We start from the raw sequence: 24,776 nt of genomic DNA, 5'->3' as shown, positions 1-24,776 counted from the left end.
CCTGAGCTGCCGAAATACCGATTTCGGAGCCCGACTTTAGCCCCCCGTGTTCAAACATTTCAGCCTAACGACGTGTCTGAAGGTGAAATCGCAGCGACGTTGGGCGTTCCTGGGTGGCCCCCTGGCGTTCTGTCTCTAACCTCTGACTGGGCTGGGACGGCTGGGGATGGGCCTGACCTTTTTTGGCAGTTATGTGGATTTACTGTTGAAACAAACTGCTGGGCCTTGTCGCTGCTTTGCTCAGGGGTCTGTACCTGGCGGAGGGGGAGTCTCTCTCACTTGTCTTGGCCCCTCAGAGGAAAGTCCATGGGCAAAGAGAGGGATACGGCTCCTTTACAGGAGGGCTGATAGGTAGAAATCTGGTGTAACTCTTACCGATCAGGCTTGTATTTGGGGGCGAGGGGTTGAAGGGCAGTTCTGTTGGGTTTAACTCTAAAAACAGCGTCTCATGCCTGGTGGGGATTTTGTAAGGGGGCAGGTGCCCCCATTCCCATGCATTTTCCTTGTACGTCCTTCCTGTGCCATAGCGAACACAGATGTACAGAGCAAAACTCTACAGTCTGAAAAAATGTGCCAAGGAGAGAACCCCAACCAACAGCTTGGGAGGATGGAGAGACCGGGTCTGAGCAGCCTCTACTGTTAGAAGGGGCGTCACCTCTTCCCGCCTGCCCCCTCACCCAAGCTACCAACTGACCATTCGCTCTGAATGCCCGGCTCCCTAGCAGCCCAGGGAGATGCATCCTGGGAAAAGCGTTGGCACTTGGCAGGCTTGTTTATGCCCTGCAATGTAATGCTCCAACGGGGATTGTTCTCCGTTCAGTATGGAACTAGCTGTTCGTGTGGAGCGCATGCTGGTCCGCGTTTCAATCGCTCGGTGCAATGCAGGAGAACAGTGCTCCCTGACCTCCAGCACAGAATTGACAGCTCACATCCCTTATTCTGCTCTGGCCTGCACGGGGGCAGCGCTGCCTTCACGCTTCTGGTCAGTGGCTTTTCTCCAGAGCTGCACAGAGTTCATGTAGGAAAACAAGTCTGGGCCTTTTGTCTGTTAGTCACCCACTAGGAATTTCCTTGGCTTTAGCATCTGGCCTGTGGTGCCTGTAAACAACCTAATCCACGTCCCAGCATGAATGGGACCTACCCTGCCCAGGGAAGTCCACTGCAGGGACCCTGGCTAGAGCTTCAGACAGTGGCAGCACCAGCGAGGCTCTTCCCACACCCTGGTCCTCACGCTGGTCTAACTCTGTTGGCACCCCACTAACTGGAATAGCATTACTCCTGGCTTACGTCGGTGCCATCCGATCACAGCCAGGCCCCAGCTGTTCGCAGGCTTCCGGCGAGCCAGAGACGAACCTGCCCACACCTGAGGGGGCACAGCCCGGTCTGGTGCCAGTGGCCATGTGGCACTCAGAGCCTGGAGGCAAAGGTCCTCGCTGCCTGGTCCCTCTCTCCCGCCGAAAGAGGGAGCATCTGTTGGTGAGATGTGGCTAAGCAGGGATGAGACCAAGAGAATCTCCTCCTTCCATCCCAGCTGGAGGTGCCCAGAGCTAGGAAGCAGGGACCCCGCTGGGGGCAAGCAGGGCATGTCCAGCATGAGGAGGAGGGAGTGGCCCAGTTCAGTGCTAGTGGGAAGCGAGCGCCAGTCAGCGTTCCTGCAGGGAGAGGCAGGGACGAGCAATGGTTCTACTGGACTCAACCACCCTGCACTCGGCCTTTCTCTGCTGCTGCCTTGCGAGAGCTGCCTGCCCCTCGTTTAGACTTGATGAGACCAGTGCGTATTTGAATACATCCTACAGGCAGCCAGAGACTAATTAAAATGAGGAATCTGGGTCACTAAAAGGACGTGGTTTCCAGAGATTCACCTGCCAGAAAATCCCCGAAGAAACCTGCACTGGGGCTTTCAGAGCAGAGAGAGACTCCAGCTCCTCCTCTCTCTTCCTCTCGCTGTTGCTTCTACTGACCTACTTTCTCTGCATGGCGCATGTTAACGAGCTGCCGCTGCTCCTCCGGAGAGAGGCCTGCCACTCCAGGGCTTTGGGTTCTACCTTGTCCTGGGAGCTAGATCCTCTTTATCTCGCTGCTGAGATACGGCTTTGAAGAAGGCAGCTGGATGCCAGGACACCTTTCTAACCCTAGACGGGTAGGAGGGGGAAGGGGTGCTCTTTGGACGGGTCAGCTGAAATGCACCTCTGTGCAGGCTGACTCAGGATGGGATGGTCCCAGCTGGTGCCAGGCTCTCTGCCCCGCAGCTTGTGGAAGGTGAGCGTAGCACACGACGGATCTGCTCTGGTAGCATTTTACACACTTGTCTCCAAGTCTGCCCAAGGTGCAGGGCAATGGCCCATTTTGCTGGGCCAACTGAAGCTAAGCCTCACGTGCCACTAGACTCCAGCCCTGTGATTCAGGGTGGGGAAAGAAACCTTCCAGCTCCTCACAGATACAGCCTGGTTCCACCACCCTGCCCTGCTCTCTGGCCCTGCATGTCTTGACCAGGGAAACCAGAGTGGCATGTTTTTAGTGACCCTGGGCACACGTGTGCGTGCTCTCTCTCTCTCTCTCTGCCATTAGTGATGTTCTCCTGTCTCCCTGCCCCCCGTCCAGCTCTCCCTCCCACCTGCTCCTCTGCCATGCTCACTAGCTTGGTAATTAGTCCCTGGATGGAGTCCTTAGGGGAGTTTGGGAGCCCTGCGGTGACGTCAGGCATGTCACCGGCAATTAGTCCCAGCAAGTGGAGGTGCCGGCAGTGCCCAGCACTCGCTGAGTTTGTAGCTCCTGGCTCATTGCCGGGGGGCGGGGAAGCCAGAGGACTCCAAGAAGCACGCTCGGTGCTGGTTACAGCTCAGGCATGTATGTTTCCAGGCGAAACAGGTTGGAGTCCGCAGAGCTGCCGCCTTACAGCTGCTGGAACCTGCAGTGCTTGGGGGATTTGGCTTTGGAGCTGGGAAGGATGACGCCAGCCCCCCAGGCTCCCAGGGGAGGTCATTTAGGAGCTGAGCTGTGGGGAACAAGGTACTTAACTCCCCGTCACTGTGACTCGCCTTTGGCAAAATCAAGGCAAAGCAATCTCAGCAGATGTGTACAGTAAACAGCTCCTGCTTTTCTCTGCAACAACTACCCCTCCCTGTAGCAGACCGAGCAAGAACCTATTCACACCACTAACTCCCCCTGGGGAAATTTAGCCAGCCACACACAGGCCCCCTACCGTGGGTTGCCTGTATATTTAATACAGCTCCCATCACGCCACGGGCTCTGAGCACCCTGCTTGACAGCATATGGTGCACATTACACCAATTAATCTCACCGTACATTATGCAGCATCTCGCAGGCCTTTGGTGTTGTATAAAGAACAATAATACTATGGTCTCAGGAAGAGCTCTGTGAAGGAAGTTTTGTCCTTTCCACGGCCAGAAGGTGGTCCCCTAAAAGCACATGACCTCACCTCCCTTGTGTCTTGTATCCTGAACCTCACACGGGTGCTGAGACACATTTCAGAAACCTACGTTCCAGAAAGCGCCAGTAATGAGTGGAACTCCGCTTCCAACACACACACACACACACACACTCCTACCCCCTGGGACAGACGGGAGCCTGGGTCTTTGTTTCCTGCCTGGTAAAGCAGCTTCAGGTGCTCAGGGCTGTGGAGCTGGGACTCCGGATGGTGGGTCCAGTATCCATCGCTCTTGTTTTATGGGCTTTTGGGAGATCTTGCCGTAAATGTGGATAATAAAAATATCTCCTAGTCTTTCCCTCTAATGGTAGAACCAGCTGTGGGGGTTGGGGGTGGGGAATGTCCCTCTAATCATAGAGCCAACCTCATGGGGGAGGGGGAATGTCCCTCGAACGATAGAGCCAACCGTGGAGGGCAGAATGTGTGTGCGGTGTGTGTTTGTTTTGTTTTTTTCCCCACTGTGTCACCGAGACGGCGGCAGATCAGGGCTGTAAATCCGAGTCAGACCCTACCCTTAAGAACACTCCCCAAGGCGTAGGTTCTGTCCTCACTCAGCCTGAGCTCTCCATCTGCTCCCTCGCTCTCAAGGGCTCCTGGATTCAATGCACTTGGCACCGGCAAGGGTAACATCCTCCCTTGTTTGTTTCCCTCTGGAATGGCGATTTGCCCTGGCAGTCGCCCAGCATCACTTAGGCAGGGCCGTCTCCTGGAGCCAAGAGTAATATTGAAGGCTGCTGCAGTGTCTTCCATCCGATACACCAGGAATCAGGACTGACGCTCCCTTTCCCTATCAAAGTGCCTCTGGCATCCACCTCCGCTTGAGGGGTTTTCACTTTAATACCGTGGTGCTGGGGCTACTCCAATCCCCACCTAACTGTGACTGGGGCAGCCCCAGGTGTACATGGCGTTGAAGGTCACACACCTGATTGGCAGGTGGAGAGCACTGGCTGATGCAGCCTGGTAAAGTGATACAACTGCCCAGAAAAGATGGGGTTCCAGTCCAGTGACAGGGCTGCTGAGAGAATTGTGGAGCCATGGGGTCACTTGCCTTGCTGTCCTTTCTCACACGGCCTTTGGGCATCTCTGACAAACATGTCCCTCAGGGCTATTCTCATCTGACTCTGCTTCCCCTCTGCCCCCTGAACTCCTGGCCGTTGGATCTCCAGCGGGGTTCCTCCCATGCTGCAGTTTAGCGCACTGCCAACTAGCCACATGATCCTAGGTGACGGAGAAAGCGCTTGTGGAGGGCATGATGGCATCTATGTCTGCTGAGTGCGTTCATGGGGAGTGGCACGTGTCTATTGTAGCTGAATTCAGAGGCTGGCTTGAGAAAGCCAGGAGACAAACAGCTGCGGTATCATCTCTCAGTGGAGGGAAGGGGACGCTCCACAGCCACCAAGGTGTAACCAGGAAGCTGAGGTTCTGTTCGGCTCCAGGGGGAGGATGGTCGAGTTCTTTCCCTTCCATGGACAGCCCTCTCCACGGAAAGCCCAGCAGGTTAAGGAGGCCCAAGCAGGTGAGAAGTGGGAAGAAGTGTGCAAGAGGAACAGAGAAAGCTGGGACTCGAACCATCTCTTTCTCGCTGCATGCCACTCAACAGCTTTTGCCAAGTTCTGCGTTACAGGGAGCCCGAATGCAACTAGACGGGGGTAGGGGGAGAATGGTCTGACCCGCCCAGTGCGGTCTGCTGTGGAAAGCAGCCTGGTTCTTTCTCCCATGCACACAAGCCCCCTGCACAGGGGCTGGGCTACAAACCATTAGTCTGCTCAGGTCTCTGCAGCCTCCAGCAGCTGGGGGACTGGGAAGTAGCCCATATCTGCTGGCAGACAATAGGTCCTTTGCCTTTTCCTTACACAGATCTTCGTATGGTGGGCAAAAGCCTCCGTTAAACAGTTTCGCTTGAGCTATTACTCCACAGCTGCAGTCCGGCTGAAGCTTTCCCAGCCTGATTTACATGCTGATTTGCATAAAGCAGGCCTGTCGTGCTCCGCGTTTGTTTTCTCTATGAAGTGAGTCAGAAGGTCTCTTTTCTAGAGGCCGGCGCAGGTAACTCGGCAGAGCCATAGGGAGGGCAGAAGATGCCAGAGGTAAAATCATCCTTCGCGCCCTGTGATGTTATCCAAGGGGCCTCACACCTGGAAGGAAACATCCCCTTTATTTCAGGGACGTTATTATTTAATATCTAGACAGTGGTAGGGCCCAATAGCCCCCACCCAGATCAGGGATCTACGAGGCTAGATGAGTTTCTGTGCCTATTAAAGCAAGGGGGTGAGAGTGTGGGCTTGAGAGCTAGACATGGTGTGAGCGGGTGCCATGCATCTCACTCCTGCCCTGCTTAACCCCGACTGGTCCAGGGCTTCTCTCCCCCCTTCAGCTGCACCAATGTGCTTTGACCCTGGCCTGCACTGCAATCCTCCACCCCCTCTATTACACTCCTACATCCACATACAGCCTTTAACCCTGACCACAGCGCTGCCTGCTATTCCAGGGGGGGCAGGAGAAGGTCATTTTAATCAGAGCAGCATTTTCCCCCTGCTGGTAAGAGGTGCCTTTCAGTGTGTATATTGTTATTACTTTGAAACTGTAGTGCCATAGAAACCTGCAGCTGCTGGTATCGCTTTCCTTTTCCAGACTGGAGGGTGGGCACAGTAGGGTTATACCCCAGCAACTGAAACATTTGAGTGCAACTAATGTGATGTTCCCCTTGGAAAGTCTTTGCTCTGAGACCCAGGGAGTGTCTTGGGGAGATGAGTGACTCTGATCACAGGACAGAATCAGCCATGAATTCTGCTAAATAGGAATAGCATTTCCATTGCAAAGATGTAAACTGCTTCCACTAATAATGGGGTTGAGCAGCCTGTCCTTGGAGCAGAGATTTTTATAAAAAATATGAAATGTACATTGGCAAGTATTGAATTGTCGGGCATGTGACATTGGAGGAGAGGGTGTTGGTATCCTGGGATATCAATCTATGCTGTTCTAGGTGTGTTCTTATACCACACTCCTCATTGTAGTATCTGAAGACCTGCAAGCAGTGCATTAGCAATGTGACTAAAACTCTGTCTCTCCTCCTCTCCCCAAGGGGGAGAAGCCTGGGGAGTGGAGTGTCTTGTTTTGGTGGGGAGGGGGGTTAAATATACCAGTTGCTGTGTGTCTGTGTTAGAGAAAACAAAGTCAAAGAAATGAGTCTTGCCCATGGAGTGGAAGGTGCTGAGGTTTGTGATGGCTCTTAGTTCCTGGGTATGTTTTGTTCTACAACCTCAGACCAGCCCCGGAGAACGTTAACACGTCTATCATAATGGGGGGAGTGTGCGTCTGATCTCAGTGTCCTGATGTGACCGTGGCTCCCTGTACAATGCCAAACCCTTTCACTGGGCTTTGAGGGTGCTCATGTAAATTCCCCCCAAATCTAGGGAGAACCTGAGGAACTCGGGATGTGCCCAGAATAAGCAGGACACTAGCAAAGATGGCGACTGGGAATCCATGTGCCCGAGGCTGCATTTTTTTTTTCTCTTCTTCCCCTTCTGCATCTTCTGCTTCCTTCCTAGATCCCTGTCATTCCCCAGCTGTAACTCCTTGCCCCACATTAGTCCCCAGCCTCCTGATCGAGGAGTCTTGGGCGGGACTCCGCTGGCAACCCATCAGCACCATCTCTTTAATCAACTGAAAAAGTCACTATTGAGGGACGTGTCTCACTTCCTGCCTGTCCCCGGGGGGCTGAGCAAATGGCCCTGACACAGGTTTGCTATACTGTATCACTGTACCTTTGCCGCTGGAGGAGTCTTAAGGCTGCCCATTCCCTGCCAAGGGTACCAAATGCTAGTGTTTGCATCTGTTCCAGCCATGGCTGGCTGCACATGCTTCAGGCCTTTATTGCCTCTTGTAGAATAATCCTCAGGCTAGACATATACTCTGGTTCCCCTAGAACAAAATCAAGCCAGCAGTCCAGTTTGAGGCACCCTCCCCCCTCTTCAAGGATTTTTTTTTCTTTTACTTGAAACAAGCCTAGAAGGAACAGGGCAGATCAAGGTACCAAACCCTCCTGGGGAGAAAAGGCTTTTATGGCAGGTTCACATGCTCTGGATGGATGAGAGCCGCTTCCAAAGGAAGCGGTTTCCCTGACAACCAGAAGGCAAAAGGACATGAGGGAGATGGAAGCCAAATGTTTAGGGATGTCCTTAGCAGAGACTGTAAAGTGGATGCAGATACCGCTTCTCCCGAGCCCTGCCACCTGGGATGGAGCAGGCTGCAGCTCGGCAGTGCCCCAGGGTGCTCCACAACACCAGAGAAACTTGGGACTATGATCTTGCTACCAAAGCCTGGGACCCTATATCTTGCTACCTGACCTGCCTTTCCCTCGCTCATGCCCCCACCATTGCCTCTTTGGTTCCTGTCTTATGGAGATGCGGATTGTTAGACATTCAGACTCACGTCTTTGCCCTGGCTGGGACTCCCTTACACTGCTGCCACTCCTCACTCAGCCAGAGAACTTCCTGCGGAGCAACAGGAGGCCTGTCTCCTGCAGGAGTTGCGGATGTTCAGCCAAAGCATGCATAGCCCCTGACTGAACAGGAAGTGAAGTTCTGGTCTCTCCAGTGGTAGTGTAGAGCACTGGCGCGCGTTGAGACTCAGAAGAGATGTTTCTTGGGTTTTCCTTCACATCTGGAGAGGAACGGGCTTGGAATTGCAGATGCTTCTGAGGCCCAGCTGTAGTCAGTAAACAGCTCTTGGTTTTTAAGAATCTACATGTTAAAAGCAACTTATCCGGAGAGTCCATTGTGAGGTGGATGTGTAACCAGTAGGGCTGTCAAGCGATTAAAAAAATTAATTGCAATTAATGGCACCATTAAACAATAATAGAATACACCTCTACCCCGATATAACGCTGTCCTCGGGAGCCAAAAAATCTTACCGCGTTATAGGTGAAACCGCGTTATATCGAACTTGTTTTAATCCACCGGAGTGTGCAGCCCCGCCCCCCCGGAGCACTGCTTTACCGCATTGTATCCGAATTTGCGTTATATCGGGGTAGAGGTGTACCATTTATTTGAATATTTTGGGATGTTTCTACGTGTTCAAATATATTGATTTCAATTACAACATAGAATACAAAGTATACAGTGCTCATTTTATATTTTTGATTACAAATATTTGAACTGTAAAAAGCAAAAGAAATGGTATTTTTCAATTCACCTAATACGAGTACTGTAGTGCAATCTCTTTATCAGCCAGGGGAAATGGAGGAGGTTCAACTTTGAACGTGAATCTTACTCTTGGTGAGGAAAACCCAGAGGAAAATTTCTATGGCTTTGCACCATGATGTTGTTGCTTGACATGGAGAGAGATTTGAAAGAAGGGAACTCTCTCCTCCTCTCATGTACAGCTTCAGAGAAGATGTTTCATCTAGGTCCCTTCTGCCCATCTCTACTGTCTGAGCCTGTGGAATTTAGAGCTTCAAGGGCCCATTGAGAAGTGTCGGGATAACCCACTCCTCACTAAAACAGATTCTAATGTCCCAGGCAATAATAGGTGAGCATGCCATGGCTTCTACATTTGCCAACACAGACAATAAGAATGGCTATACTGGGTCAGATGAATAATCCATCTAACTCCGTATCCTGTCCTCCAACAATGGCCAGTGCCCAATGCTTCAGAGGGAATGAACAGAATAGGACAATAGGACACTACAAGAAGGATGTGGAAAAATTGGAAAGAGTCTAGCAGAGGGCAACAAAAATGATTAGGGGGCTGGCGCACATGACTTATGAGGAGAGGCTGAGGGAATTTGGATTATTTAGTCTGCAGAAGAGAAGAATGAGGGGGGATTTGATAGCTGTTTTCAACTACCTGAAAGGGGGGTTCCAAAGAGGATGGGTCTAGACTGTTCTCAGTGGTACCAGATGACAGAACAAGGAGTAATGGTCTCAAGTCGCAGTGGGGGAGGTTTAGGTTGGATATTAGGAAAAACTTTTTCACTAGGAGGGTGGTGAAGCACTGGAATGGGTTACCTAGGGAGGTGGTGGAATCTTCTTCCTTAGAGGTTTTTAAGGTCAGGCTTGACAAAGCCCTGGCTGGGATGATTTAGTTGGGGATTGGTCCTGCTTTGAGAGGGGGTTGAACTAGATGACCTCCTGAGGTCCCTTCCAGCCCTGATAGTCTATGATTCTATAAATTATCGAGGGATCTATTGTCTAGTCCCAGCTTCTGGCAGTCAGAGGTTTAGGGATACCCAGAGCATGGGGTTGCACCCCTGACCATCTTGACTAATAGCCATTGATGGACCTATCCTCCATAAACATATCTAATTGTTTTTTTAACCCTGTTATACTTTTGGACTTTACAACATCCCCTGGCAATGAGTTCCACAGGATGACTGAGCACTGCATGAAGAAGTACTTCCTTATATTTATTTTAAATCTGCTGCCTATTAATTTAATTTGGTGACCCCTGGTTCTTGGGTTACATGAAGGGGTAAATAACATTTTTTTTCTCCACACTATTTATGATTTTATAAACCTCTGTCATATCCTCCTTAGTTCTCTTTTCTAGGCTGAAAAGTCCAAGTCTGATTAATCTCTCCTCATATGGGAGCTGTTCTAATCAATGTTGTTGTCCTTCTCTGAGCCTTCTCCAGTTGTAATATTCATTTTTGAGATGGGGTGACCAGAACTGTGTGCAGTATTTAAGGTGTGGGCACACCAGAGATTCATGTAATGGCATTATGATATTTTCTGTCTTACTAGCTATCTCTTTCCTAGTGGTTCCCAACATTCTTTTGGCTTTTTTGACTGGTGCTGCACATTGGATAGTTCTTTGAAAACATCTGCTCATGATGACTCCAAGATATCTTTCTTGAGTGATAAACGATAATTTAGATCTCGTCATTTGTATAGTTGGGAATGTGTTTTCCCATGTGCATTACTTTGCACTTATCAACACAGAATTTCATCTGCCATTTTGTTGCCTCGTCACCCAGTTTAGCGAGATCCCTTTGTAACTCTTCACAGTCAGCTTTGGACTTAAGTATCTTGAGTAATTTTTGTATCATCTTCAAACTTTGCTACCTCACTGATTACTCCCTTTTCCAGATCATTTATGAATAGGTTGAACCGCACTGGTCGCAATACAGATCCTTGGGAGTCCCTGCTATTTATATCTCTCCATTCTGAAAACTGACCATTTATTCCTACCCTTTGTTTCCCATCTTTTAACCAGTTACTGATCCATGAGATGACTTTCCCTCTTATCCCATGACTGATTAGTTTGCTAAGAATGTTTGGTGTCAAAGGCTTCTGAAAGGCCAAGTATGCTGGATCAACTGGCTCACCTTTGTCCACCTGCTTGTTGACTCCCCTAAAGAATTCTAATAGACTGGTGGGGTGTGATTTTTTTTTCCCTTTTACAAGAGCTGCATTGACTCTTCCCCAATGCATCATGTTTGTCTGTCTGTCTGATAATTCTGTTCTTTATTATAATTTCAACCAATTTGTCTGGTATTGAAGTTAGGCTTACTGGTCTGTAACTGCGAGGATGCCTCTGGAGCCTTTTTTTTTAAATCAGCATTGCATTACCAATATCTGCCTCCTTAGTATGAAAGGCCTTGTGATACCATTCACGCTGAAGCTAACACACACACATCCAATGTTATAGGCATATAAATATAGGAACATATCATTTATACACCTCACTGTAAAAAACATACATGTAGCATCAGAGGGTCCTGTGGCACCTTTAAGACTAACAGAAGTATTGGAGCATAAGCTTTCGTGGGTGAATGCCCACTTCGTCAGTCTTGCGTCTGGGCATTCACCCACGAAAGCTTATGCTCCAATACTTGTGTTAGTCTTAAAGGTGCCACAGGACCCTCTGTTGCTTTTTACAGATTCAGACTAACACGGCTACCCCTCTGATACATGTAGCATCATGAACTAATGGTATAACATGCAAAGGGACTTTTACTGTGAATGCTCTGTATCTTATAGGATGGTTTTCTTTTTTGGTGACTGGGCTCCTTCAGATTCAATTCTAACAAAAGTTTGTAAGTGACGCCTATGTGGTCTAGCCCACCCCACTGTTCTCTGCAGTCCCTTTACCCACAGTCAGGTGACTTGTTTCCTGGGGCTAACTGATGCAATGCACTAGGTGTTGAACCACTTGTGAAAGCTAAGGTACAAGAAAAGGTCAAATGTGGCCTGTACTAGATGATCTCAGTGGACAGGCCTGGCAGCAGGGAGGGAGTCTAAATCTCAGGTTAGTTTAGGCTTCAAGGAGCCTTGGACAGAAATTCCTCTAAAATAACAAGCAAGCTCTGGCCAGCCCTACCCATCATCCCAGTAAGAGACCTGTCAGGTGGCTAGTCAGTTAAATTCACAGAACATTTGAAAGAGAGCCCAGTGTCTTTCTTCACTCTTTATTGTGTAAAAATAAACTCAACAATTCATGTAATTTCAGCAATAAAATGAAAAAAGCATGAATACCAGTAGAAACAGTGCATTTCCAGAACTGCTGATGTGGATTGTGGCTGTGTGATATATTAATAACCCATTCAAAACCCAAAAAAGACCGATAGCAAGTCATAGGAAAAATGTACAGCTTTGGTTAGCAAAATAATGACAAATTAAGATATATTTATTTTCTACCATTCTGTACAGTATATACATAATATCACTCTTTTTGGCAAATCAGATGCAATTAGGACTGTAGATTTATTTTTCCCAATTATCAGTTTTTCCCCTCAGCCAATTGTGCTTAAGCTGCTGATAGCTGAAGCCAACAGTTTCCAATAAATAGCTCAACAAACTGAACTTACAATGTTTTTTTTTAAGAGCACAGTTAAAATATGCTGCCTTGAGCCACGTTTTGGTATCAAGGTAACTGGATTTGTTTTGTGGATGGTGATTTCTCTGCATCTCAATGCTGTGTTTTAAAACTGCTGGTCATGTGACCAGCTCTCTCATGGCTTGACTAGGATCAGCCCTGGAGCGCAGTATCAACCTTGAACTGCTTATTCCATGTCCGTCCACGTTGCATATTTATTTGCCACATCTTTGGAGTTTGTCATAAAGGCTGGTTCAGCCTCATGTGAATTCTCTCTGCCTCACCCAACCCTACCACCGAAGATGGGGGTCAGAAGCGGGCTAGGGGGTGATCTCCTGCAGACCAGGAGTTTTCAAAGGAAACCATACAAAATCTATCTATTATTTCAAAATAAGCTTCTCTTTATCACCCCCCTCCCCCCACTGTAGAGTCTTAAAGTATTTTTCAGGGACGCTCAGTTAATTTTATATTCTTTTATTTTTTTTCTCCTTCATAAAAATACCTTTGATTGGTAATAAACTTCCTTTTACAATAAGATAAATAATATCCTGTGTTATCAAAAGCAGAAAGGCTGCAGATTGAAATGGGAGCTAAACGTTCAAGGGACAGTAAAGGCTATTTGACAGCTGTCACACTGAGGATGCCTGTGTAGCTAGGCAAAACCGACACTGCTTCTGCAGTGCTTGGTAGTTTATAAAAGGACATTACCTGAGAGAGGCGTGGTTCAGTCAGTGCACCAGGGAACAGCAGGGGCATGGAGGATCTTCGTCCTCTCTCCCTTCTTGAAAGTGTTCGGGCATTAGGGGCGCCCAAGGAGGGAAAGGGCCGGGTGACTCCAGGCCCCGAGCTCGCCGGGGCGCGGGTGCGGGGTAGCCTGGTGCTGGATGGACAGCTCCCAGCGAGCCCGAGCTCTGGATGGAGGCAGCCGTGGTGCTGAAGAGACAGCTCCGGGGGGGGCCGCCGTGGTGCTGAAGGGACAGCTCCGGGGGGGGCCGCCGTGGTGCTGAAGGGACAGCTCCGGGGGGGGCCGCCGTGGTGCTGAAGGGACAGCTCCTAGAAGTCGCAGGGCTGCTGGTTTGAAGGCCAGCGGGACTTGAACGTGTTTTAAAGACTAAAGCCTGGAGCAGTTTAGCTGGAGGGGGAGGGGGCGCCGGGGAGGTGGGGGGAGGGATAACGCTGCCGCCTCAGCCACCCTCCTGCTGGGAATGTGCCCCCAGGACATCCTATGGCATGAACATCGCTCGGGCAGACCCCCGCCCCCAGCCTGCAGCAGCCCATGCAAGCAGGCGCGTCCAGGCTAGGTAACCGAGACGAAGCCAGCTCCCCCCGCCGCCTCTGCGGGAAGCCAGGGGTGCCGCAAAGGGGGGGGGGGGCTGGGCTGGGACGGCCCCGTAGAAAGTTCCATAAACAGCCCCTGGGACAAGAGCGGCTGGGCGCAGACCCAGGCGAGACCGAACCCGCCTCCCCCGGCTGGAGAGGGATGGCTGCGGCTTGGCCAGGTCGGGTCTGGGAAGAAGTGCTTGACTAGAGTCGGGGCACCTGCAAGCGCCTGACCCGAACTCGGGCCCCCGCTGTGGCCAGAGGATTCAAATCTCCTGCTTTGCCCCCACCCCCACAGCTCCCCTTAGCCCTTCGGGTCTCTGGCTCCTGCGGATGGGCGCTTTGCGGCCGAGCTGACGGTAAATCACGGGCCAGCAAACCAGCAGGGGCCCCAGGGTGCGCTGGCTTCAGCAAGTCAGAGCCCGAGCAGGATCCCCCATGGCTCCTAGGGGGGGGTCTCCTGGCCACAAACCCCCATTCCTAGGACACAAGGGCCAAGAAACGCCCCTGCTAGCCAAACGTTGAATGGGGGGGGGGGGAAGGTCAGGGTGGAGAAGAAAGGAGCCTGGGGACACGGAGGGGTTTGAAAAGAAAGCAGGTCCCCCTACCCCGCGAGGAAAGGGGGTCTGAGCTCTGCCGGGGTTTGCGGCTCCGCTTCCTAGCCCAATAAGGGAAGGAGGGGTGGGGAAGTGTGTGTGTGTGGGGGGGGCTCTTTCTCCTTCTATGCTCCTGCCGAGCCAGTCCAAGTAAATATGAGTCACGCCCTGGCACTGAAAGACTGAAGGAGCCTCCCCCCCCCCCAAAGTAACCGGGGATCGGAGGCTCCTGGGATCAGGCCCGCCTAGTGCTCCGGCCCACTGCCAAGGTGCCCAGGGGTGGGGGCGTGCGGGTACGAATGGACCCAAGAACTCAGCGCCCCCCCTCCTCAGGGTCACACAAGCCACGCGCCGTTTCCTGGTGTGGACATGCCCTCAGCTTGGCTCCAAGGGAAGGCGCCGGGCGGAGAGCGGTGGAGGAGAGCAGGGACAGCGCGCTCTCCCGAACCAGGATGCAAATGAAGACAGATGTGCTAAGGAGCTGCACCAGCCCAAGGCACGCAGGCGTCAAAGGAAGTTGGCAAGACAGAAATGAGCCGGTTCAGGGGAGCTGGGAGCGGGGACGCCGCGCTCCAGAGAAAAAGCGAAGAAGAACGAACCAACCCTCTCCCCTACCCGTCAGTTGCGCAGTTCGGCGCTGCCCGGGGCCCGGCCAGAGCGGGCCGCGCTCGGGCGGGCGATGCCCCTGCCCCGTTGCTTTACTGGGTTTGCTTTTGCACAGACAGACAGACAGACAGACGGGGGAGGGGGAGACAGACTTGAGTCCTGGATTCCTTCCGGGGAGGGGGCTGCGCTCCAGCCACTAGCCGCTAGTTGAGCTGGCGGCAAGCTTCGAAAGTCCACTTGGTGGCTCCCCCGTAGATGTCGATGTTGGTCTCGGACCAGGCGATGACGTTGCCGGCGGGGGCTTTGGTGCTGCACGTGGCCAGGTTGTAGATCTCCCCGGGGCTGAGCTTCCGGTCCCAGATGTTGAAATGGGCCAGTTCGCCCACGAACGCTTGGGTGGCGTCAAACCCCCCGCCCAGGGTGTCCTTCGGAGAAAGTCAACAGCGGGTCACAAGGGCCAGGGCCCCCCGGCCCTGCCGGGAGCGCGGTTCGCGCCTCTGCTGCCCGCCAGCGCTTGGCTCGGAGTCGCCTGGAGCCAGGGCCCGAGTCGCTCCTGTGCCCAGCGGGGGACAAGTCACCGCTCGGGGAGCCCAGCTGGGGAACCGGCGCGGGGCAGCCTGGCTCTCCCAAGGCCCGGGGATCAGAGCGAGCCCCTGCCGAGTCAGGCTCCCCTCCACCCCTAAGGGGGAACCAGCCGCCTGCCTCGGGCCCCTTCTGCAACCGCTGCGGCGGGGGAGCAGCCACTGCCCCCCACCCCACCCACCAACCGCAAAGTCTGCCAGGGGCCCGGCCTCAGCTGCGCCCTGCTCTAGCCCCAGCCCGGGGCGGGGACTATGCGAGCGGCAGGCAGTGTGCCAGGGTGGGTGAGGTGCCATGTCCTGGGGGGGGGGGGTGAGTGAGAGAGAGAGATTGATTTTATCGTGTGTGTGAGAGACTTAACCCCCCTCCTCTCCCTTGCCCTCGGGTCACTCCCCCTCTTCCAGCCCTGACCTGCGGCCCCCTCCCCTGCAGCCCCCCAAGGCAGCCCAGGCCTATTCCACGGGGCTGCGCAGCCGGCCGGCCCCTGCTGCCTGCGCTGGCGGCACCTTACCTGCTCCTGGCCCAGGACCAGGACCCCCTGCGGTTTGATGGGGTGATAGGGAGCCAGGTTCTCTCCGTGGCCCCCCTGCGTGCCGTCCTGGTAGGCCTCCCACACGCCGTCCCGCGTGGTCCAGGTGATGCAGATATGGTGCCACTTCCCATCGTTAATGACGAACGGGAGCTTAGCGACCTGGGGGGGGACACAGGGGGGTTACTGCAGCCCCGGGGCCGCCGAGTCAGTGAAGTCCCTAGATCGGCCCGAGCCTCCCCCCCCCCCCCCCCCCATCTCTGAGTTAATAGGGACGGAGCCGAGGGAGCTCCATAGCCCGGAGAGAGGCGCCGTTGGGACCTGCCCCTGCTCCCAGTGAGGTCAGTGGCGAAGCTGCCAGGGAGTTCAAGTGGCGCAGGATCGGGCCCATTCTGCAAACTTTGACTCGGACGGGGACCTGGACTCCACTGGCTGTACGAGACCCGAGCTATGGGTAAAGTGTTTGGGTTTGTCTGTCCTGGGCCCCCTGGGGCCTGGCTCCACACCGCCCTGCTCCGGGCTGTCACTCTCCCCAGCGCAAGGGGAGGGGGGTGAGACACGCCACTCCATCCCCGTGGGAGCGGCGGAGACCCCACGCGCGGGGAGCGGAGAGCCCGGGGGCGCTGCGGGGGCTCGGGGGCCCAGCCCACCTTGTCGTTAATGAGGATCTCCATGGGGTTGTTGCCCCACTCGATGAGCACCAGCTCGTTGGCCTGGCCCGGCACCGCGTAGGAGAAGGGCGTCCCCACCCCGGGCGAGGCGTTGGACTTGATCCACATGCCCACGGAGAAGGCGTACATCTCGGGCAGGCTCTTCTTCACCTTGGCGTACATGTAGTTCGTCCGCAGCGGGAAGGTCAGCTGGAACTTGTCGGTCGGCCGGTTGTCTTTCTGCCCTGCCCGGAGAGAGAGGGGAGGCGGTTTGCTCTCCGCGTGCGGGGTCTCTGCACAGAGCAGGAGAGGGGCCCTGTGGAGACACAGCTGGGCCGGGCTGCCCCTTGCTCAGGACCAAGGCTAGCGGCGCCAGGGGCCCTCCCTTTCCTCCCACCACCCGCATCTTCCTCCCTCCCCCAGTTATGTAACAAGCCTTAAGATGGCACCGTCCCAACCCCGCCAGCCCGCCGCTGCGCTCTATCCGGGCCATTGGAACAGCGCTTGGGGAACTGGGGTCCCCCTCCCCCTCTTACAGCCTGCTTCCATCTCCGCCATAAAGCCAGAGGGACCGGCCCCAATCAGGGCCCCAAGGAGCAGCGGGCCCGGACGGGCGCAATCTCGCAGCTTGCTGAAGTTTGGGAGGCAGGAGGGCGCCTCGCACACGCACCAGCCCGCCCCTAGGTCACCTAGAGGGGAGCCCTGCAGAGGCGCGGGCCCCAATCGCGTCCAAAGCGCAATGGTTTCTAATGGGCCAGTTGCGTGTTTTCCCGGGGCAGATGTGCTGGGTCGAGGACACAACACGGCGGGGTTAGTGCGCTTCCGACTTTACACCAAGCTTCCCGGATACCTGGTGAGCAGAGCAAGACCCTTCGCCCCCCGCCGCCAGGTCCCGCCCAGGGACAAAGAACGAGACACGGGGTTTAAAAACGGGCCACTGGCTGGAAAGAGGAACTTCAATCCCGCGTCTCTTTGGGCGGGGGGTGGGCGAGGGAGGGAGGTTTTTATCCCGCCCTGCGCTAGGGTTTGGGTTAGGAATGGTGCATTTAAACCCCACCGTGTCCAGTGCAGCCTGAGCCTTTACCTTTCTCCAAGTCACTGATCCTCTGGTGCAGGGAAGTTAACGTACTCTCGATTTTGCCTCTTTCCTCGGACTCGTTCTTCGGATTTAACTTTCCTTCCTCCAGGCTATTCACTCTGGACAGAACTTGCTTCTCCAAGTCATCTATTTTATTCTGCAGTATATCCTTCAGGTGGTTGGTCTGGCCTGACGAATTGATCCTACTAAACTGCTGCGGGGAGCAAAGAGAAGAAGTGGATTGTTACAAACCAAATTAACACCATGCGGTATTTACCCGGGACAAGCTCCGGCGCTCACCAGCTGAGAGTTAAACTCATTTAGCTCTTCTCAAACAAGCGGCCTCGCTTAATTAAACTAAAGCCAACACCGCTGCCGTAGTCACGTTTTAGGCTGTGCTTTGCCTTGCTGCATTTGCCCCTCAGACAGGACAACGTTGCACCATTACAGGTGACACCGGAGCGAAGATGTGCACGAGGTCGAGTCGTACATAGGCTCGCCCCTTCCCCCTTTGTCTAGCTCTAAGGAATAACCGACATTAAAGGTACCTCTAGGTTTTCTAGCCTTGTCTTAAGTGACTGCAAAGTTTGCCCAAGTTGGCTCAAGGTCTCAGCCGCTGGCGCCCGGGACAGATCCCCCATGGTGTTTTTGGACGAGCCGGGCTGTTTGCGGCTGGATCCCCCGCCCGTCTTGGACTCGCTGGGGCCCGCCTCCGGCAGGCTCTGGCTCTCACACCGGCCCAGCTTGGTGGTCAGCTCCCGGATGGTCTCTTTGTGGTTCATGATGGTCTCCCTTTGCTGGAGCACTGTCTCCCGGAGCTGCAGGACGGTGGTCTGCAGCTCCTCGGCGGTGCCGCTGCTCGGCAGGGAGGAGGTGCACATGTCCATATCCACCGGCACCGAGGTGCAGATGAAGCGCGTCTGGCCGAAGCTCTGGGCGCATGCCCTCAGCAAGAGGACAGAGGCGAAGAAAAGGCTGCACGGGGCCCCCGCAGGCATGGCTGGGCCTGGCGCCAAGTTCCCCCCACGCCGAGCCCGGCCTTGGCTTCAGCACCCGGGAGCTGTCCGGAGAACTGCCGAGCCGACTGCGGTACGCGGGCTGCTTTATAGCCCGCGGGCGGGGCCACGCCGCCATTGACGTCACCACGGGGTGGAATCCCGGTTTAATTGCCTGGCTCGCAGCGCGCGCTGGGGAAGGGGGCCCGGGAAGGGGAGGGGGGCTCCCCCTCCCTCTGCGGCAGTGCCCACGCACAGACACGCGCTCCGTGGGACAGTGCCTGGAAGGGGTGGGGGGCCACTGGAGGGAGGGTAACCAGCGTGCGCGCGGGGGTAGTGGTGTGTGTGTGTGTACACGCAGGGGGTGTGTGCGGAGCCGGGGGGTAGTGGTGTGTGTGGGTGTGTGGACGCACGCAGGGGGAGCCAGGAGTGGGGTGCCGCGGGCTCCCGTGCGGGGCTCAGCGCTGGCTCTCTACCCCCCCCCCCACCCCGCGGAAATTAAAGCCTGCCGGATAAGGGGTTGTTAATCCGGCCTGCGGGGGCGGGCGTTGCCGCGGAGGCCGAGCCTTGGCGCTCCAGGGCTCAGCCGAGCGGGGCCGGGCCGGGCGCCCGGCTCTGCCGGGAAGCGAGCGGCGTTCCCAGGCTCGGAGTCCCGGGCGGGCGGGGCGCTAGACTGGGGGCGGTCACAGGACGGAGTCCCGGAGCTGGAAGAGGAGAAACCGGCGCATCCTGTGGGCCTGGCTCGCCGGAGCAGCGCTTACCCCTGCCAGGGTCTCGCTGAAAGCAGGAGCTTTCCCAGAACCCCCCCGACCCGAGCGCTCCGCTCCGCCATCGGTGTGAACAGTCTAGGCCAGAACCTGGGCCCTTGCTGTGGGCTCAGGCCATGCACAGCTGGGGATCCCCCGCTGCAGAGGAACCCCTGGGGGTACCCAGCTGGCCCTGTGCCACCTGCCTCTGTGTACAGAGTGTCTAGCACAATGGGGGAGGGGTCTGATCCCTGATTGAAGTTCGGGGCCCTCCCAGAATCCAACATTAATAGTAATGACCATAATTCATGAAAGGTTGTTCCTGGGGGCCGGGGTGAGTGGGGGTGTGACCTGCAAACCCTGGGCACTGGCAGTCAGCAATCAGTCTCCTAGGGGACTCTTCCTGCTCTATCGCCAGAGACCAAATCAGCCTCCAGCTGGCACCGGGATCAGGGGAGCCAAGAGGTGGATCAGAGCCCCCCACTCAACCCCACCTCACCCCACCCCAAGTCCTGCCCTACGCACAGTTGGTCTAGACTGGGCATCTGGCCGTGTCGGTTTCAGGAACACAGGACTCATGTTGACACATCACTTGGCTGGGGGTGTGAGAGAGCATTTTTATTGAAATGGGAAAACAAATGAACTGACAAAATGAAAGGCCTTGGTGAGGGTACTTGGTAGCCACGGTTACTCAGAGAAATTGCTGCCTTTTTATCTTCAGTACTTCAATCAAGGCTGACTATTATTCAAGCCTTGGGAATTGAGGATGTGGCGTTTCTGTTTGTATTCATTCCCCACCACCCTTCCCTTCAGATGGGAACCCATAGAGCTCTTCTTTGAATGGAAGTTGTGAGAGTCGCATGAGAGCATCGGGGGTGCTTTCAGAGTGGTACAGGCTGCTGCAAGATAGAATAAGCTTCTTTATGGTCCATGGTACATATTGCCTTGTCTAATCTAGATGTGTTATTAATTTGTTTCCTGTCTCCAGTCACTAATAAAAGGTTATACCAGCTGGTGAGTATCGGAAAATTCGAGAGGAATTTGTTAGGATGAATTCAGATCTACCTATCTATCATGTTTGTATGATGCATCCATCACTGGTGTTTCCTCACACATTTATGGAGGCACACAGATAAAATGATCTGTATCTCTTTCCTCCATCCATTCTGCATGGTTGGTTCTCTTTGTTGCTTTGTTTGTTTCCTTTTGTTATGGGCATCTACAGCCGGGCAGAAAAGTGGGGTTTCCGTTTAACTCTGGGGACCTTATGGTTCAATGTGCACATTCTGACTCGCCAAATGAGTCCTGCCCTGGGTGCTGGAAAGGAAAATGGCTGGTGTAGTTCCCATTGATGACATTTGAGTTATCCTTTGCCCAGAGCCCCTCCCTATATGCATTGAGCCAGCTCAATGGTCCGGCCACATTTCAGTTTTTTAGGTAACAGAACATTCAGGGCCAAAGTCTGCCCTGGTGTAAGATTCCACTGATTTAAATGGAGTGAAGCCAAGGAGGGGACTGAATTTTGTTTAGTGAAGTGGGTCAAGGCACGGGCGGCGTCCAGGCACCAGCACACCAAGCGCGTGCCTGGGGCGGCAAGCCGCAGGGGGCGGTCTGCCGGTCGCTGTGGGGGCGGCAGTCAGGGAGTCTTCGGCGGCATGCCTGCGGGAGGTCCACCGGTCCCACGGCTTTGGTGGCAATTCGGTGGCGGGTACGCTGAAGCCGCGGGACCGGCGGACCTCCCACAGGCATGCCGCCGAATCCGCGTTACCAGCTGGACCTCCCGCAGGTGCGCCGCCAAAAGCCGCCTGACTGCCGTGCTTGGGGCGGCAAAATACATAGAGCCGCCCCTGGGTCAAGGGATGCAAGGACTTCCAGTCTGGGAACACTGTACTTTAAAGAAAGAGTATTACATAACTTCCCAACCCCTTCCTCATTTTACCTCCCATTTCAGGCTGCTAGCCAGGCCTAGTAAGATCTCTCCAGGAGATGGAGTAGAAAGGGAGCCTTTCATGTTGTTCACAATAGAGTTTGCGTGTGTGAATCAGTTTGACAGAACTTCTAATGCAAGCATTTAATTAACTCCAGATGTCCCCTGTGAGTCTCATTACAAAAGACTGAAACATTAAAGGTTCCTTCTCAGAAACCATTCTTACCTATCTCTATGCTTGCCTCCTAACTCAGCAAAGTCCAGTAGATTTAATATGAGAGTTAGACCCAAAGTTTTGAGGTTCACCTCATGCACAGGGGAAAAAATATGATAGTTACTGTTCCTCAAGCAAATGCTTTATGCATTGGTCGCTTCGACATTTGGGGAGAGGGCATGGTCATTGGTATAAAGGCCTGGTGAATCCCTTGCTATATTCCATCAGGTGCTGTAACTTCAATGAAAAGCTAAGGAAAGCGACCAAGAACATAAGAATGGCCATACTGGGTCAGACCAAAGGTCCATCTAGCCCAGTATCCTGTCTGCCGACAGTGGCCAATGCCAGGTGCCCCAGAAGGAATGAACAGAACAGGGCAATTATCAAGAAGTGATCCATCCCCTGTCGCCCATTGCCAGCTTCTGGCAAAGAGAGGCTAAGGACGCCATCCCTGCCCAAGGAGTGAGCAAATAACTGGTCACTGTCCCCTGAGCACTGCAATGCCTCCGTTGGTAGCTTGCCCTAACGCTTCTCCAAGGCTTTGCATTGGTACCTTTTCACTAGTGCCACTTGAGCTCTAATTGTCAGAGGACATACACTGGTAGTTGCTACAGTTAACCTTCCTGAGACTTCCAAATTGTACCACAGGCACCATAAACGGTCACTGCTCACTTCTATCTCCCTTCCCCCCCCCCCAAGTACTGCCCCTATGCACTGTCAGCTCCCAGGAATCTACCACCACTGGAAACCTGCTCTGGGTTCACAGAATTTAAGATGCAAAGATTAATAACAACTGGTAAACAATGGACTGTCTTGTGGTTCTGTAGCACAGTGGGGTCATGGACCATGACTGGGTCTCCTAGGCACTACAAAAATACAAATAAATTATAATAATCATAGAATCATAGGACTGGAAGGGATCCCGAGAGGTCATCTAGTCCAGTCCTCTGCGCTCATGGCAGGACTAAGTATAATCTACCATCCCTGACAGGTGTTTGTCCAACCTGCTCTTAAAGATCCCCAATGATGAAGATTCCACAACCTCCCAAGGCAATTTATTGACAGTCACTCTGATAGGAAGTTTTTCCTAATTTCCAACCTAAACCTCCCTTGCTGCAATTTAAGCCCATTGCTTCTTGTTCTATCCTCAGAGGTTAAGAACAATTTTTCTCCCTCCTCCTTGTAACAAAATTTTATGCACTTGAAAACCGTTCTCATGTTCCCTCTCAGTCTTCTCTTCTTCTCCAGACTAAACAAACCCAACTTTTTCAATATTTCCTCATAGATCATGTTTCCTAGACCTTTAATCATTTTTGTTGCTCTTCTCTGGATTTGTCCACATCTTTCCTGAAATGTAGCTCCCAGAACTCAACTCCCAGTTGAGGCCTAATCAGTGCAGAATAGAGCGGAAGAATTACTTCTCGTGTCTTAATTACAACACTCCTGCTAATACATCCCAGAATGACGTTCGCTTTTTTTGCAACAGCGTTACACTGTTGACTCATATTTAGCTTGTGGTCCACTATGACCCCGAGATCCCTTTCCATAGTACTCCTTCCTAGGCAGTCATTTCCCATTTTGTATGTGTGCAACTGATTGTTCCTTCTTAAGTGGAGTACTTTGCATTTGTCCTGATTGAATTTCATCCTATTTACTTCAGACCATTCCTCCAGTTTGTCGAGATCATTTTGAATTTTAATCCTATCCTCCAAAGCACTTGCAACCCCTCCCAGCTTGGTATCGTCCGCAAATTTTATAAGTGTTCGCTCTATGCCAGTATCTAAATCATTGATGAAGATATTGAACAGAACCAGACCCAGAACTGATCCCTGTGGGACCCCACTCGTTAGACCCTTCCAGTCTGACTGTAAACCACTGAAAATTACTCTCTGGGAACGGTTTTCCAACCAGTTGTGCACCCACCTTATAGTAGCTCCATCTAGGTTGTATTTCCCTAATAATAATTGCTTAGCCAAAAGCTTATGTGACAGTTTGTTCTCATTATGATCATAACTTCAATCTATAATGGCCTCACTTCTTTGTACTCTGTGGTTTAATATTGGCACATGTTGCTCTGGAGAGACCTGATCCATAGCCCATTGAAGTCATTGTAAATCTTACCTCTGACTCAGTGTCCTTTGAATCAGGCCCTAGCTCAGGGATTTGTCCGTGGAAAGGCCTGTGTTTTCCTCTCGGGTTCTCGTATCTTGCTCCATTTGGCCTGATTTCTTTTTCTCCTCTTTGACATCCATCCTGCATTTTCTGAGTGCAAAAATAATGGGGGCGGGTGTTGTAGGGCAGGACCAGTGGCTCTTGCCTTACCTGGCCAAACCTGAGCTCTCTTGTCCCTTTGTTCTGGCTGGTTCTGAGAAAGGGGATGGAATGAAAAAGTCTGAAAAGACTATAGGTCTCTGCATTGGTGTAAATCCTGAAATCAACGGAATTAAACCCTGGGTAAAACAGGTGTACATGAGAACAGACTCAGGTTCCACCTCTGCAAACATCCACGTTATTCACAAGCGGCTGGTGTCACTGAACAGGCTGATTTAACTAGGACCCAGCCAGGGGAAGCCTTTGTGGTTCACGGGACATTATGCTTTTGTGATATTAAGGTGACAGGTGCAACACAAGAGCTGCTTAGATACTGTGGGGCATATAAAGACCTAGATAGGAAAAAATGTGAACTATATAGATACACAAAACAACCCCTTGGTTCTCCTACCTCGAAGGAAGAGTTGGCTATTGTGAACTAGAATTCAGCTTCTTCAGAAAAGTTGCCTCATGCACCAGGGTCTGTTTTGCTTTTGTGGATTTAGTAGGTGTACAGGGCAAGCTCCTTTTATTTTTAAACATTCCCTCCCCACCTCCAAAGAGTGGATTTGCCTTTGTAACTGAGGCCTGCCAGACACCCCTGGCTAGGACCCCTCCAGATGACTTGGTGCTGAATATCAGCCAGCGGGAACACTGTGTGCATGTGGGGGGTGGCTGGAGGGGAGGATATTACAATATTTCAAAGCAGTCCAAGCTGCTCCCTCAAGGGACTGAGATTCCTGCCTTCACAATAACCTTTGCCAAAGCCCACTGCCTGAGGAAGAGGTAATATATGTAAATATTCAATCTGTCCAACGCTAACCTTCGGGTGAGAACAACTGAATTACAAATATAAAAAGGATTTTTTTAAAAAAAAAGTGAACAAATCTCTTTAATCCTGGAAGCTGGAGCCCCAGAGAGCAATGAGGTGCAGAACAGTCTCTCATGTTCAGGAAGTCTG

At 52.9% G+C, this 24,776-nt stretch overlaps 1 protein-coding gene across 1 annotated transcript; it reads right to left on the bottom strand.

The window, feature by feature from the left end:
* Nucleotides 1-14,990: 14,990 nt before the first annotated feature.
* On the bottom strand, nt 14,991-18,621 carry NPTX1 (neuronal pentraxin 1). Its single transcript, XM_065416074.1, has 5 exons — nt 18,172-18,621; nt 17,630-17,837; nt 16,546-16,790; nt 15,878-16,057; nt 14,991-15,212 (listed from the first exon to the last, which is right to left on the bottom strand). Exons 1-5 carry the CDS (start codon nt 18,619-18,621, stop codon nt 14,991-14,993), a joined length of 1,305 nt encoding a protein of 434 aa, XP_065272146.1.
* Between the last annotated feature and the right edge of the window lie 6,155 nt (nt 18,622-24,776).

The sequence above is a fragment of the Emys orbicularis genome, chromosome 13 (genome assembly GCF_028017835.1).
Source record: "Emys orbicularis isolate rEmyOrb1 chromosome 13, rEmyOrb1.hap1, whole genome shotgun sequence".
NCBI lineage: Eukaryota > Metazoa > Chordata > Testudines > Emydidae > Emys > Emys orbicularis.
This window is presented reverse-complemented; position numbering and strand designations above follow the sequence as displayed.